Source organism: Macadamia integrifolia, unplaced genomic scaffold (genome assembly GCF_013358625.1).
Source record: "Macadamia integrifolia cultivar HAES 741 unplaced genomic scaffold, SCU_Mint_v3 scaffold2545, whole genome shotgun sequence".
Taxonomy (NCBI): domain Eukaryota; kingdom Viridiplantae; phylum Streptophyta; class Magnoliopsida; order Proteales; family Proteaceae; genus Macadamia; species Macadamia integrifolia.
Genome location: NW_024868786.1, coordinates 18,629 through 33,593, shown reverse-complemented (window position 1 = coordinate 33,593; position 14,965 = coordinate 18,629). Strand labels below are relative to the sequence as shown.

Below are 14,965 nucleotides of genomic sequence, written 5' to 3'. Positions count from 1 at the left end.
GGATCGTGCGTCTATCCACATAATCTCCAATTCGCCCTAACCATCTGGGCAACCCATAGATGGGTCCTTACAAAATTCTTAAATGATTCACCTGAATTGACACAAATTTGAATGCATACATTTTTTGTTTAGAATAATAATTTGAATAAAACATAGAATGCAACAACCATATGAAATATACTTAAAAAAAAAATCAATATTCCTGAAAAATAATTAATACAAATTAATTTCATTCAAAGTGAGGGATGTTACAATTAAAACAGTGTACGATTCTCATAAAATGGCAAAGAGGAGTCTGGATCAGGTCCTTGGTTCTCGTACAGTGCCTGATATATCTACACTTTGAATCCACTCAATCTCTCTCTTCTTATTTCTGAAAGCAGTGATGCCTATCTTGTTGGCGAAGAATATCTAAGATTTATGCTTGGTTCTCGTACAGTGCCTGATATTTCTACACTTTGAATCCACTCAATATTTCTCTTCTTATTTCCGATAGCAGTGATGCCTATCTTGTTGGCGAAGAATATCTAAGATTTATGCTTGAAATTAACATTGAAGACAGGCAGGGTGGTAAATAGAGTACCCCAGGCAGTAAGAAAGAGTAAGAGAATCGCTGCAACCACTGAAGTGATCGTCCATGGACTGTTGCAATAATCCCTCATCAATGTCGCTTTCCATTTGTTACAGGGCCGGTTATAATATTCACGCAGTTCATCACAAAGATCACTATAATAGAATTCATCAGCAACATTAAAGATTTCACTACAGAGATTGTTAAATAAAGATGAGACCTTATTATCGTCACCCAAATAATTTTTAATAATTCCACTATCACGGAGAAATGCCACATCATCAGCAGAATTAATAAGGTAATCCATCAAGAGGGCATATGATGTTATGCAATGCCTACCTCCAGAACGTTGTTGCTCGTAAGCAATAAGATTTCGGAAAAAGGAATCTGTGTAATCATCAACGCAGAGTTGAGGGATTTCAAATACTTCTCTACTAAACTTTATGTTCATCAAGCTACCATATTCTGAACCCTCATTGAATTTAACACCGGAATGCCGGAGCTCCGTCACACATGGCAGTGATTCTGGTGTTGTGGTTAATGATTGCTGCTGCTCCTTCATAACCGGCGGCGGAAGAGAACTCTCAAGTGTGCAGCTTAAAAGATCCAGTAAATGCTTGTGTGTATTGATGGTGGTATTGATATTTGCAGAATTAGAACTATACTTGTTGAGACCATCTGGTATCAAAGGCTCAAAGAAGAGGAGACCCATTTCGATGAGTGATAGAGATTGAGAGTTAGGATCCTTCCTTAGATCGAATAACTTTTGAAGAACTAACATGGGTATTTGATTTTCAAGCAATACTAGGTCACGCACAACCCTTGTTCTCTTTAATTTGGAATAGAATATGGGATCATCTACATCAAACTCAACATCATTTGAGTTTTTACGCAACAACTCAATAATGAAAAAGCCATCCAAGAGCATCAATTCTACTAATTCTTTGCTACTTAAATTGATGATGGGATCTGATGAGTAACACTTACGGGTTTCAGTTTCTAAATCATTGAGAGCTTTCATATAATTCTCCCGACTGGTTTGCTCACTTGTTCGAACAAATACTGTCTCTAGGTATCGCCTTTTAAGGGCTTCCATTTCTTGCATCTGTGAGTTTTGTTTGTTGGTGTCACGGTGGTAAGGACCGATGGAGACTGTGTCTGGCGTGTAGGCATCTTCCTTCATTTTGCAAAGTCATTTGTCGACTCTGTAAATACAAGTTGCCACCGTGGATGAACAAGAACTATTCTCCCCCATCCTTCTATCGTCGTTATCCTTCTATCCTCCTTATGCTAACATTTATATATATCCCCAATGTCTCTTTTTCTATTTCTTTTTCTTTTTGGTGAAGATGAAATCTCTTTTTCTTTTCACTTTTTCCAGCAACCCCTTCTTTTTTTTCTCTACCCATTGCCAACGGTAGCAGATGTTTTAGCAAAAAAAGCAGCCTTCAGTGATAAGTTGTTCAATGTTTAATTTTTCCACTTTTTCCAAGATCTCCAACGGCTCTAAACGTCTTTCTCTCCCCCAATCCTGTCCCTTTAAATACTTGTTGCCTAGTTTGAACAAATAGATTTGAATGAACGTTGTACCCAATGATTTACTCAAAGGAAACTCTCCTCTTTTTTTTTTTTTTTTTTTTGAAAAAAAAGGAACTCTGTCTCCCTGCAGCCTCTAGACTCAAACACAATTACACATGAAAATATCCACGCTGAGTTCTCTCTCTCTCTCTCTCTCTCTCTCTCTCTCTTTTTCGCTAGGGAGTAGATAGTGTTAGATCAAACAACAAGAATTATGAAAATAAATAAACAAAAGATTTGCACGACACAAAGATTTAACAAGGTCCACACACACCAGTGTGATGTGTTACGTCCTCGGACGAAAAAGAAGATGTTTCACTATGCAGAAGAGAGATTACACCCAAGCAGCGGCGAGAAAACTCGCCCTGAAACCCTAGCTCGAAAAGACCCCAAAATACAATGACATTTCTCAACAAGACAATAGTACATTATATACTATAAGTCGTGGGTCGACTCATCGGGTTGCGATGGATCCGGTCGAACCATACCTCTCTGCTTCTAAATTGCTCTTTTTCATTCCTTCTGTATGGGTCTTCTTTAATTATGCTTATCGGCCTTTTGGCATTCTAGGGGTATTACGACTACGTAGTTTTTATCTCTTGCACCTGTGGGATTCTCGGGGCAAGGGTGCATAGTTTTCGTCCCTCCTACATGGGTAGTGCACTTAACACAGGGTTTTTCAATTATGTTTGGGTTCAGTTTTATAATAATCCTTCATGCCAATATAACTCAGGGAATGTTAACAATCTTTTGAGTTCTTGGAGGAAATGGACCTCGTCGGTGCCGGCAACCAAGATATTCAAGGGTTTATCGGTGGCAGGAAGTGGGTTTGTCCCTGCAAATGTGTTGAATTCTCAGGTATTACCAATGATTAAGACTTGAGCCAAGTATGGACGTGTGATGCTGTGGAATAAGTAATATGATGACCAAAGTGGATACAATAATTCCATTAAGAACAGTGTCTGAATATCAAATGGATATGGAACAATCGGCTCATTCTGAAGTCTAAATAGAATAAAATTGGGCGTGGATAACTTGCTATTACACCATGGAAGCATTATCTTTTCTTGTTTTTTTTTTTTTCTTTTTGAATTGTAAAACATGAGAAGCTTGGTGTTTTGGTAGTTTAACTGTCACACCCCATTCACACAGAACTGGACCGGTGACCGAGTTAACTCTGGTTAACCCAAACCTACCAGGATCATCTGATACAGTACCCCACCACAGCATACCCACATCTAAGATAAGTATTCAAAAGTTCAGCGGAAGACTTAAATTACCTGTAAATATCCCCAATATACTTGATACCCAAATTGTAGTATATAGCTAAGTACATGTGGGCCCGCATGCATGATATTTACACAAAAAGAATAACAATTTACGTATCAAGTACACAAAAGGGGAGGTCATCAAAAAAATAAAAAAGCGAAATCCTGTACGGTATCATTACTGTGGTCCCACAGCACAACCCTCGCACATGCAATCAACACTGTGCTCATACTCCTCAGGGATCCACCAATCCTCAACAGGAAACTCGACTGTGGGGCCCGGCTCCTGATCTTCAGGCGGGTGACCTGCAAAATCATCTAAAAGAGGTGTGCACGTGGAATGAACTCACTAGCTCAGTAAGTGAAAAGAAAGACCACACAAACATTTATATACATATACACTATATGTTATGCAATTCATTTTAAATCTTATCCACCTAAACAACATTACTAAGTCTTAGGTTATGTGCTACTCATAACCACAGTGCGCGTATGCCCCGGGTACAAGTTGTGAACTCCATCCCGCGATAAGCTTATAAGGTTGTCGGAGAAGGCCCACCGTGAGTACACAGAAAAGTAAAGCATGCCGACTACCGGCTTTCAACATAAAAGTAAATGACAGAAATGTAAAGGTGCCAATCTTGGCAATTTAAAAGCAGTACGATTGGCCCTCTTGAATATACCACTGAGGTTGCCGACTGTCCTAATGACCCGTCGGGCGTATTTCTAACCGCCACAGTGATCCGACAACCGCGACCACTGCTTCCTCCCAAGTGATAACCCAACACTTCAACCCCTATTGGGAAGGGTCGTAGCACAGAGAATGATAATCCTAAAAGCATGCTCCTATATGACAAAGTCCGATTGCATAGTGCCACTACATCCCGTACCACGGGCCACCAATGCACTCGTTTCTAAACCGACTGCGACGTCTAGTCTAATAAATGCATCATGCACAGTAATCCAACCATTCATCACATAAGCACATCAATCATTTAGCATTGAGAATGTAAAGCACAACACACATATCATAAATCATTTGTTTAGAATGCACAAACAATGCGTGCAAATGGCATACAAGGATGACTAATCAACATATAATTTGCATGATGACATGACTAGTCTAGATACAATTTAATGATGTAAAAACAAGCTTAAAATAAAGTCAAATGTTCTCTCCCCACTTACTTGTTGGGTACAAAAGCTCACGTTCGGTACGGGTGAGATCCGGCATGAGAAATGTAAATTCTAGTGGAACCTATCATAAGCGAATAAGGTTAGCATTTCACCACCTTGGGATTAAAACTAACAAGATTTGATATTTAAATCATGTTTAAAATCATAAAAAAAGGTTTCCCGCCCGTTTTGGGCCCATTCGGGCTCAAAAATCTGACTTGTGGGCCAACAAGTGGGCCAGATAGCCCACCTGTCTTCGCCCATCGATCCAACAGGCGGGCTATTCAACCTGTGGGCCCCCTCAGGCGGGTGGGTTCACCGGTAGGTCTTCGCCCACATGTAGGAATTTAGGTTCTGCCCCAACAGGAGGGCCCCTACAGGCGGGCGGCTTCGCCCGCCGGTCTTCGCCCACCTATGGGGGCGAAAATCGGTTTTCTCTTTTGAAACACTCCTCAACCTTGGAAAAATCAAATTGGGCTATTCCAATCATATTTTCCACACATCTAATGTCTTAAAAGATGATTCTAACTTAGATCTAAGTTATATTTAAGGATTGAAAAGCAATCTTACCTTCTTTGCTCAAGAACTCTTCCAAAACCCCAAAATCATCTCTTAACTCAAGAAATCACCAATGCTTCTCAGATCTTATAAACACTTCTTTAAACCTTCAAAATCAACACATAGACCATCTATTAAACCTTCGATTCATCATCTCAAGTGGGATTAACAAGATTTCAAGGAACTCTACCCAAATCAAGGGTTTCACTTGGGGTTTTGTGAAAGTTTAAGAAGTATAGCCTTCGCTCACCTCAAATTGTAGGTCTCGTGTTGGGGATCACTTTTTTGGTGCCGGAATGAGAAGACCAAACCTCGGCGTCGCTTAAAATCATTTCTTCCTCCTTTTCTTTTCCTTTCTTCTTCTTCGATCTCTTTTTCTTCCTTTCTTTACTCTCTCTTCTTTACTTTTCTCACCCACTCTTTAATGCATTAAATGAGAAAAAGGAAAAACACAATAAGTACTATTTATACTAGAGAATATCTAGTAACCACATGGGTGGGTCACACTGGTGGGCGGGTTCGCCCGCCTGTGACCGTCCACCTGTTAGTCAAAACTTAGCCAAACAATTGAGATTTCGATGGAATTCGACTCTCGGTACAAGATATATAATACGTATACACTTTAAGATATGGCTACATACCAGCATTACCCGTACGTAGCCTTATGATACGTGCACGTACATGACTTGGCTACACCCGTCTCCTTTGGCATTGACTCGGACTTGTCTGGCCAACCTGTGTTCAAAGTCACCCTTGCCATCATGGTCTATAGGAAACCCGCCTTAACCCTCTTTGGTTCGAGTCCTGCAAAGTTAAACCGGGTCAACCGTGTAAGTAAACTAGGTTTTAAAAGTAGGGTATCACATTTATCCCCCTTTATGAAAATTTCATCATCGAAATTGGCGTACCTGGTTGTTCGAAAAGATGAGGGTACTTGGCTTGGTTTTCATCTTCTTTCTCCCAAGATGCTTCTTCAAGTGAATGGTTAGCCCATCGCACCTTTACAAAGGAAATGGAGTGATTGCGAAGGGTTTTCACTTTTTTGTCCAAGATTTCAGCTGGCTGTTCTCTATAGGTCATATTAGCTTCTAGATATTCTGGTTCCACGGGTAACACATGCGATGGATCGTGAATGTATCGCTTTAGCATGAATACATGGAATACATTATGAACATTTCCGAACGAAGGTGGAAGAGCAAGTATGTAAGCTACTAAGTCAACCCGAGTCAAAATCTCAAATGGGCCAATATATCTCGGGCTCAACTTACCCTTTCTATAGAATCTATGCAACCCTTTAGTAGGAGAAATCTTGAGAAACACCTTTTCTCCTGCTTGAAACTTAATGTCTTTCCTATGGGTGTCTGCATAACTCTTTTGACGTGACTATGTTGCCTTAATCCTTTCTCGAATAACATCGACCTTATCACATGTCATTTGTATCATTTCGGGTCCTAACATTCGGCGTTCGCCTACCTCATTCCAATACAGAGGAGTTCTACACTTCCTGCCATATAATGCCTCATATGAAGCCATCCCAATTGTAGCTTGATAATTGTTGTTATAGGCAAACTCCATAAGGGGTATATATTCTTCCCAACTACCACACATTTCCATTGCACATGCCCTGAGCATGTCTTCTAATATATGTATGGTTCGCTCTGACTGACCATCAGTCTGTGGGTGGAAAGCAGTACTCAAGTTCACTTGTCATCCCAAAGCATGCTGAAAACTTTTCCAAAATCTGAAAGTAAACCTTGGGTCCCTATCTGACACAATGCTCACTGGCACTCCATGCAAGCGCACTATGTTATCCATATAAAGTTGTGCTAACTTGGTCATAGAGAATTTGATCTTGATGGGAATGAAGTGAGCAATCTTAGTAAGCCGATTAACTATCACCCAAATCGCATCCATCCCCTTAGGTGTGCGTGGTAGTCCGGTGACAAAGTCCATCGTAATCCTATCCCCCTTCTAGTCTGGTATTGGGAGTGACTGAAGAGTACCCTAAGGTCGATGCCTCTCATATTTTACTTTTTGGCATGTAAGGCAAGTTGCCACATGTAGGGCTATTGTGGTTTTCACGTTTGGCCACCAGTAGTTTTGTTTGAGGTCCTTATACATCTTTGTACTTCCTAGGTGGAGTGAGTACTCAGAGCTATGTGCTTCCTGCACTATCTTGTCTTGTATCTCCAAATCATCGGGCACACACAACCTACCTCGAAACAATAATGCCCGTCGCTGGCTAAAATGAAGTCAGGGTTATTCATTGTTTGCTCTTGAATCTTAATTCTGATCCATTGCAACTCAGGATCCAAAGGTTGTTTCATTATTGCCTCTTGCCTAATAGACGGATGCACCTGTAGAGCTGCCAGGGATACAGTTAATCATTTAATGTTTTCTAGTTGATGTTCAAGTTCTAAGGTTTCTCCTTCATATAAGTGGGTTTCATCCATTAGCATCGCCTCTTGTACGAGTTGTGGGCTGACTGCTAAGTATGAGAGTGACATGATGAGCACATTTATGTGTGAAATCTAGGGTAGTAAAATATGCATTTTACATATTTAGAATGGAGCTACCTTGGGTTTTACTCTCTTTTTGCAGGTTTTATATTTTCAAGGCCTTAAGGACTATCGGGCGCTATATCTTCAAGTTTACACTTAAAGATGTCCTATTTCTTTTCATGGTTGCGAAGAGGACAAAATTCTGAGCAAGATGGACATGTTCAATTAAAAGTACACATTCGTTTGGTCACCCGTACAAATGATTATTCTTTTCGGGCCAGAAAAAGAATAATGGATTAGAACTAAACCAAGATGCATAACCAATCCGTTTGCAATTGTCTCAGAGATACAAGGAATACTCCAAATGCCAACAAGGATCGATGGACCACATCCTTAAGTGATTGAAGATTCGTTTTTGGTAACAACAACTACCTAGTGTAGTTGGTGAGCTATGGTGTGCAAAATTCCCTTGCTCACCAAGAGGTCTCAAGTTCGAATCTCATGGTTGTTTTTTTTAGAGAATTTTGTTGAAGATTTCCTGCTTTTCACTCACTTAAAGCACTAAGGGCATGGAGGGGATTTCCACATCAAATTAGAAGCAAGGAAAATCGTGGAAGGGTTCCTAAGAAGAGAAGAAAAAAAAAGGAAAGAAAAAAAAAGGGGAGAAATAAAGATTGTCCAAATCTTCTCTCTCCTCCACATCATCACCAAAATATTGTCCAAATCACACAAAGCAAGAAGAAAATCGTCCCTTGGAGGGAGAAAAAGAAGAGAAATAAATTAGAAAAAAAGGAAAGAAAATAAGCAAAAAAATTATAGAAAATTTCTCCAAGTGTATTTCTCTCTTTTCTCTCCCCCATCTTAGCACTTTTGGACTCAAAAGATCTTACTATCAATTGTGGGTTTCTCCCTTTTAGGAAAGAGAAATTTGTTACCCTACCTCCCCATTCCCTATAAATACAACTCATATTAGAGGAGGGGAGACAATTCATTCTTCTTCTAATTTTTTTTAGTTGCTCTCTCTTTCTCTTGCTCTCTCTTTAGTTTTAGTTCTTCTTTATCTTTTCTTTAATAACTTTTGTAATATTTTTTTTTTCAATTAATGCAAGCACTATTTTATTTTTATTCAGCTCTTTTATGTTTATGACTTATGCAATTGAGTTGTAATTTTTTAAGTTATAGTTCTAGGCTTAGATCTAGGTGACAAGATCACGAGCCGTGGAGCAATTTTTTTTTTCAAGATTTGTTTTCTCTAGTACTAGAAATTTCAGATTTGGTTTATTCCAGATCTGGTTTTTAGTACTGGTAGTATCTCAAATCGATCAAGTTTTCAGTTCAAGGGTTGAAGTTCAAGTAAGTAGGCTCCTTCAGTAGTCTTCTCTCCCCCCTCTCATTCCCTCTTCTGACTACCCTTTGTTTCTTAATTTAGGATTTTAATTTCAGTCGTTACATTATTGCTATCCCTTTCCCCCAAGGTTCATGGCTAGTGTATGTGTTGGCTTTGCCCCTCCTAGCTATAGAACCATCAATTTATTGCTTTTATTTTAATTGTCTCCCTTTCCCTAAAGCCAAGTAGAGTAACCCTTGTAAGAGTGACTCTCTGGTCAAGTAGGGAAGCTCATATTATGATGCATCCCTCGGGCTAAGTCGAGAAACCTACTTGTGAGTCTCTCTCTAGCTTTATCCCCTTTCTTTTACTTTATTTTTATTTCAGCATTTTTTTCCTTTATTGTTTTTTTTTAATTGCGTGGGTTGTTTATTTTGAGTTATTTATTTATTTAATTTTAATTGCGTGGCTTGTGTCTTTAAATTCTTAGATGACGAATGGTTAGGATGTTATTTTAGATACATATGTTTAGGATGGTAATTAGAATTAGATCAGAACCATTAATCGGTTCACTTTCGCATTATTAAAAGAAATAACAAAATAAAGTGGCTGCTCTCCCTATGTTCGACCCGTAGCTACACTGATCCGTACGCTTGCAGTTACATTTTAAATCCCCAACAGTGGACGATATTGTTTTATTGAATGACACAAAATCAGGACTCAGTGCTAAACTAAAGCGATGGAGATCTGCCTTCGAATTAGGAGGCCTTAAGATAATCAGATCGAAGATAGAATATGTGATATGTAACTTTAGTCACTCTACTAGAGATAATGACGTGGTGACTATTGAAGGAAGAGAGGTAAAGCAAAGTAACTATTTCAGATATTTGGAATCTATCATTAATAAAGAAGGCAATGGAGGATGATGTATCACATAGGATTGAAGTGGGATGGACGAAGTGCAGGAGTGCGTCTGGAGTCCTGTGTGACAAACGTGTCCTGGTAAAACTTAAGGGAAAATTCTATCGAACAGTCATGCGACCGACTATGATGTATGGGTCAGAATGTAGGGCCGTTAAGAAGCAACATATTGATAAGCTAGGGGCAGCAGAATGCTAAGATGGATGTGTGGGAAAACTAGAAGGGATGAGGTAAGGAATGAACAAATTAGAGAGGATTTGTGGGTTGTCCCAATTCGTGACATGCTTTGAGAATGTCGTTTGAGTTGGTTTGGTCATGTTCAACGAAGGCCATCAGATACACTGGTAAGGAGCAGTGATCTGATTCAGATAGGACCCAAAAGAGCTAGAGGCAGGTAAAAAATGACCATAGGAGAGGTTGTGAGGAAATACACGCACAAATTAGGCCTCGTCCCAAGTATGGTCTCGAATAAAGCAGATTGGAGGGCTGGGATCTAGGTAGGGGAACCGCTTTAGCTGTTCTACTTCGTTAGTGATTATTAATCTGTTTCCTTTAACGAATTTTTTTTTTCCTCTTTTTCTTTGGCTTTGGTTGGATCCATGTAACCGACTCCGTTAAGTTGAGATAAGGCTTTGTTGTTGTTGTAAATCTAGAGGAAATTTTGAGGGAATACATTGGTTTTACTTTTAAATGGGTAGTGATTAGGAGGTAAGAATTTTTTTTATTTTATTTAATGAGTGTTTGTATATGGGAATGGTTTTAGAATAGAATTTGGAAGGTACATAATCCATGTATTGCATGTCAAAGGGAGATTAAAAGTACGATGTTGTGATAATTAGTATCAATATATGATTGGTCAAATCGTTTTTCATGAAAATGATATGCATTACTTGATACACATGTAGAATGATACACATGTAAGTATTATTTAATTTTTATCTATTTTAGGCGGATAAGAAAAGATAATAGTTTCTTCAAGGGAAACCAGCAACCACCAAAACAACACTTCTAATTAGATTAATTACATATCCCTGTAATATCTATATCTAGAGCAGGACTTGTATAGACTCATCCAACATTCCATTACTAACCTTCCACTCCTCTTAAAAGAGTAAGACTTTCCAAGGTACAAAATTCTAAAAATCCAACAGACACCTCCCATGGATTGACACATGGATATCCACTAATAACAGCAACACACACTTGACACATCTCTCACACAACCTATATTACAAGGACTTAAATGAATTCTTTAACACCGAAGAATGGGAGGGCGGTAAAAAGGGTACCGCAGAAAGTGAGAAAAAGTAATATAACTCCTGCAAGCAATGAAATAATCTTCCATGGACTGCTGCAATAGTTGCGCTTGAAATTCGCTCCCCACTTGTGATAATGGTTATTATGATATTTATTCACATTCACGCAGAGAGTACCATAACAGAACTTATCCCCGCTTGAAATTTCTCTGTAGAGTGTATTGAATAGAAACGACACCTTCTCATTGTCACCCAGGTGATTCTTAATAATTCCACGACGAAGAAGAAGTGCCACGTCACTAGCAGTGTCAATAAGGTGATCCATCAAGAGGGCATATGATGTTATGCGGTGCCTACCTCCAATACTTTGTGGCTCGTAAGCAATGAGGTTTCGGAAAAAGGAAACTGTGTAGTCATCAACACATAGTGTAGGGATTTCAAATTCTCCTTTGCTAAACCTTATGTCGAACAAATTATAATTTCGTGAGGCTTTAAAATTAATACCGGAACGCCGGAGCTCCGTCGCACATGGCAGAGATTCTAGTGCTTTTATTTCTTCTGTTCTTGATTCTTGCTCTGTCGGCGCACCATCGAGTGTGCAGCTTAAGAGATCCAGTAAGTGCTTGTGTGTATTATTGGTGATTTTATCATACTTGTTTAGACCATCCGGTATCAAATTCTCAAAGAATATGAGGGCCAATTCGATGAGTGAGAATCTATCAGAGTTAGGACACTTACTTAGCTCGAATAACTTTTCAAGAACAGACATGGGTATTTGATTTTCAAGCAATACCAAGTCACGTACAATCCTTGTTCTCCTTAAATTGGACTTGAATATGGGATCATTATCATCTTCCTTAAGCTTAACAACATGTGAATGTTTCCGAAATAACTCAATGATGAACAAGCCATCAAGGAGCATAATTTCTAGGAAGTTGACTTCTTTGTTGTTTAAGTTATTGATAATGGGCTCTGAGTAACACTTACGGGGATCAGTTTTTGGATCAGCTTCTAACTCCTTGAGAGCTTTCACATAACTTTCCAGACTGGGTGTTTCACTTGTTCGATCAAGCAGTGCCTTTACGTATCGCCTCTTAACGTCTTCCATGTCTTGCATCTGCAAGTTTTTCTTGTCGACGTCACGGTGATAAGGGCCGATGGAGATCGTGTCTGGAGTGTAGGCATCTTCGTTTAATTTGCGAATTCTTTTGTCGACTCTGTAAATACAAGAAGTTGGTAACGAGGACGGATTGGAGGTCGGAAGAAGCTTTTCTCTGAGATGCTCAATATCTATAGAAGAGCTCTCTGATCTCGTCATTCTATCTGTCCGATTCATACCAAAGATCAAAAACCCGTTAGATATGGAATTGAAAAGGTAATTATATTAAAGCACAAATCAAATGGTTTGCCACATACCTCAGTACTGCAGTGCAGATACCCAAAAGATGAAAATTTTCCCTTCTAGGTTTCTTGCAGTTTTAGACAAGGACGAAAATTCTAAAAACCTGATCAAGGTTATAATACACCCGAAGAAAACCGAGTAGAACAAATGGAAGATATTGCATGCTTCTCTTACCTTCTGTAATTCATGCTAGCTAGTATTTATAGTGCTTCTCGTACTCAAAAGGCCTATTATTATTATATTTTAGAGGGGGAATGCCTTTTGATGTAGGACCCACAAGTGGAGGATGATAGGAGGGCAGCACGAGTATTCTACTTTATTCATTTAATTTTATTTTTTTTCCTGGTGGACACACCAAAGCAAGCTCCAAAGATTTTATTGGACTAATTTGCATTTATGCATACGTCTATTTTAGTCTCTGTCAACATTCAAGAACGATTTTAAAGGTTCACATCTTCCACTACCAAAACGATAAGTTTTGTTATCCCATGTGTTACACAACACACGTGTTACACAACGCAAGTCTTCTTAGATTTAACCAGAAGAACATGAATTTTTTTTTTTTTAGTGGCCACACCAAAGATAGCCAGCTCCAAAGATTTTATTGGACTGATTCATCACTGCCAATATTCAAGAACGATTTAAAAGTTCACATCTTCCACCGACCAAAACGACAATGTATTGATGGATTCTTCTCTCTAAGTTTTCATATTTTTCTTTTTTCAGAAGATTATCAATATATGAGAACCACATGTTTTGATGGTTCTCCAAGAAAATTGTATGTTTTGACTATTATAAGCTCTATAACTCACCACCAATCTTTGTGAAAGACAGCCTCGCGGGGTATTGCATTCAAAGTTGGCAGATGGCAAGTTCCCATCATATTGAGGAGACATGTCCAACAACAACAACACAACACAACTCAGCCTTATCCCAACTGAATAGGGTCGGCAACATAAATCTAATGAAAAAAAAAAACTTTTAGACATCCCACTCACGCATCGGCAACCCGTGTCATAGTCTTACAAGTAGCTCTGTTCGATACCATACTTGGGTGAAGACTTAACTTTTGCATGTCTTTTCTTACCAACTCATCAATGGTCATTTTGGGCCTACCTCTAGCCCTTTTAGCTCCATCCATTTGCATCTGATCACTCCTCCGTACTGGGGCATCCAAAGGCCTCCTTTGTACATGCCCAAACCATCGTAATTGATATTCTCTGAGCTTATTGTGAATTGGGGTGATTCCTAGATCGATTCTAACTTATTCATCTCAACATCCTCATCTCCACCACATTCAACTTATCTACATTACGGTTCTTGACTGCCCAACATTCTGCACCATACATCATGGCTAGTCTTATAATAGTCCTGTAGAATTTTTCCTTAAGCTTTAGAGGAATCCGTCGATCACATAACACTCCAGACGCACCTCTCCATTTCATTCATCCGACTTTAATTCTGTGGGAAACATCATCATCTATCTCACCTTCCTTGTTTAGGGTAGAGCCCAAATATCTGAAGTAGTCACTTTGTGGGATCTCTCTCCCCTCAATTTTTACTCCCTCACCATCAATCCTTAATCGACTAATGTTACACATTATATATTCCGTCTTCATTCTACTTATCTTAAGACCTCTCGATTCCAAAGTATGCCTCCATAGTTCCAACTTATCGTTAATTTCTACCATCATTTTACCAACAAGAACAATATCATCTGCAAAAAAATACACCACAGGATCACCCCCTGAATATCTCTGGTTAAATCATCCATGATTAGAGTAAATAGATAGGGGCTCAATGCAGATCCTTAATGTAGTATGATAGTAATTGGGAACTGAGTACCCTGGTCTCTCACTGATCTCACATTGGTCACCACATCACCATACATGTCTTTAATTATATCCACATTTACTTGACACTCCTTTCTTCTCTAAAACCAGCCAGATTAAATCTCTGGGGACCCTATCATAGGCCTTTCAAGGTCGACAAAGACCATATGAAGATCCCTCTTGTAGGTTCTGGATTTTTCCATAAGCCTTCTAAGGAGGTAAATCGCTTCAGTAGTGGATCTCCCAGGTATAAAACCGAATTGGTTCCCAGAGATATTGGTTTCTCTTCTTATGCGAACCTCAATTATCTTCTCCAAAGTTTCATAGTATGGCTCATAAGTTTTATGCCTCTCTAGTTGTTGCAGTTCTGAATATCGCATTTATTTTTGTAGATTGAGATGATAACACTTCTTCTCCACTCATCCGGCATCTTTTTCATGTTTATGATCTTGTTAAATAGCCTGGTTAACCAAACAAACCCACGTGGTCCCAAGCTCTTCCATACTTCAATTGGGACCTCATCTGGACCAAGAGTCTTCCCCACCTTCATCTTCTTTAGGGATTCAATAACCTCG

The 14,965-nt window shown here is 39.1% G+C and overlaps 2 protein-coding genes across 2 annotated transcripts; both read right to left on the bottom strand.

Moving 5' to 3' along the window:
* Positions 1-246: 246 nt before the first annotated feature.
* Positions 247-1,833, bottom strand: LOC122066721 (UPF0481 protein At3g47200-like). The gene has a single exon (XM_042630565.1). The coding sequence runs from the start codon at positions 1,752-1,754 to the stop codon at positions 528-530; it is 1,227 nt and encodes a 408-aa protein (XP_042486499.1). The 5' UTR covers positions 1,755-1,833; the 3' UTR covers positions 247-527.
* Positions 1,834-10,859: 9,026 nt separating this feature from the next.
* LOC122066722 (UPF0481 protein At3g47200-like) lies at positions 10,860-12,727 on the bottom strand. The gene is made up of 2 exons (XM_042630566.1): positions 12,573-12,727; positions 10,860-12,479 (listed from the first exon to the last, which is right to left on the bottom strand). Exon 2 carries the CDS (start codon positions 12,472-12,474, stop codon positions 11,140-11,142), a length of 1,335 nt encoding a protein of 444 aa, XP_042486500.1. The 5' UTR covers positions 12,475-12,479; positions 12,573-12,727; the 3' UTR covers positions 10,860-11,139.
* Positions 12,728-14,965: the final 2,238 nt, after the last annotated feature.

Coding starts and splice junctions, on each gene's coding strand:
- LOC122066721 (XM_042630565.1), bottom strand. CDS start 1,754: ATGAAGGAAGATGCCTACACGCCAGACACAGTCTCCATCGGTCCTTAC.
- LOC122066722 (XM_042630566.1), bottom strand. CDS start 12,474: ATGACGAGATCAGAGAGCTCTTCTATAGATATTGAGCATCTCAGAGAA.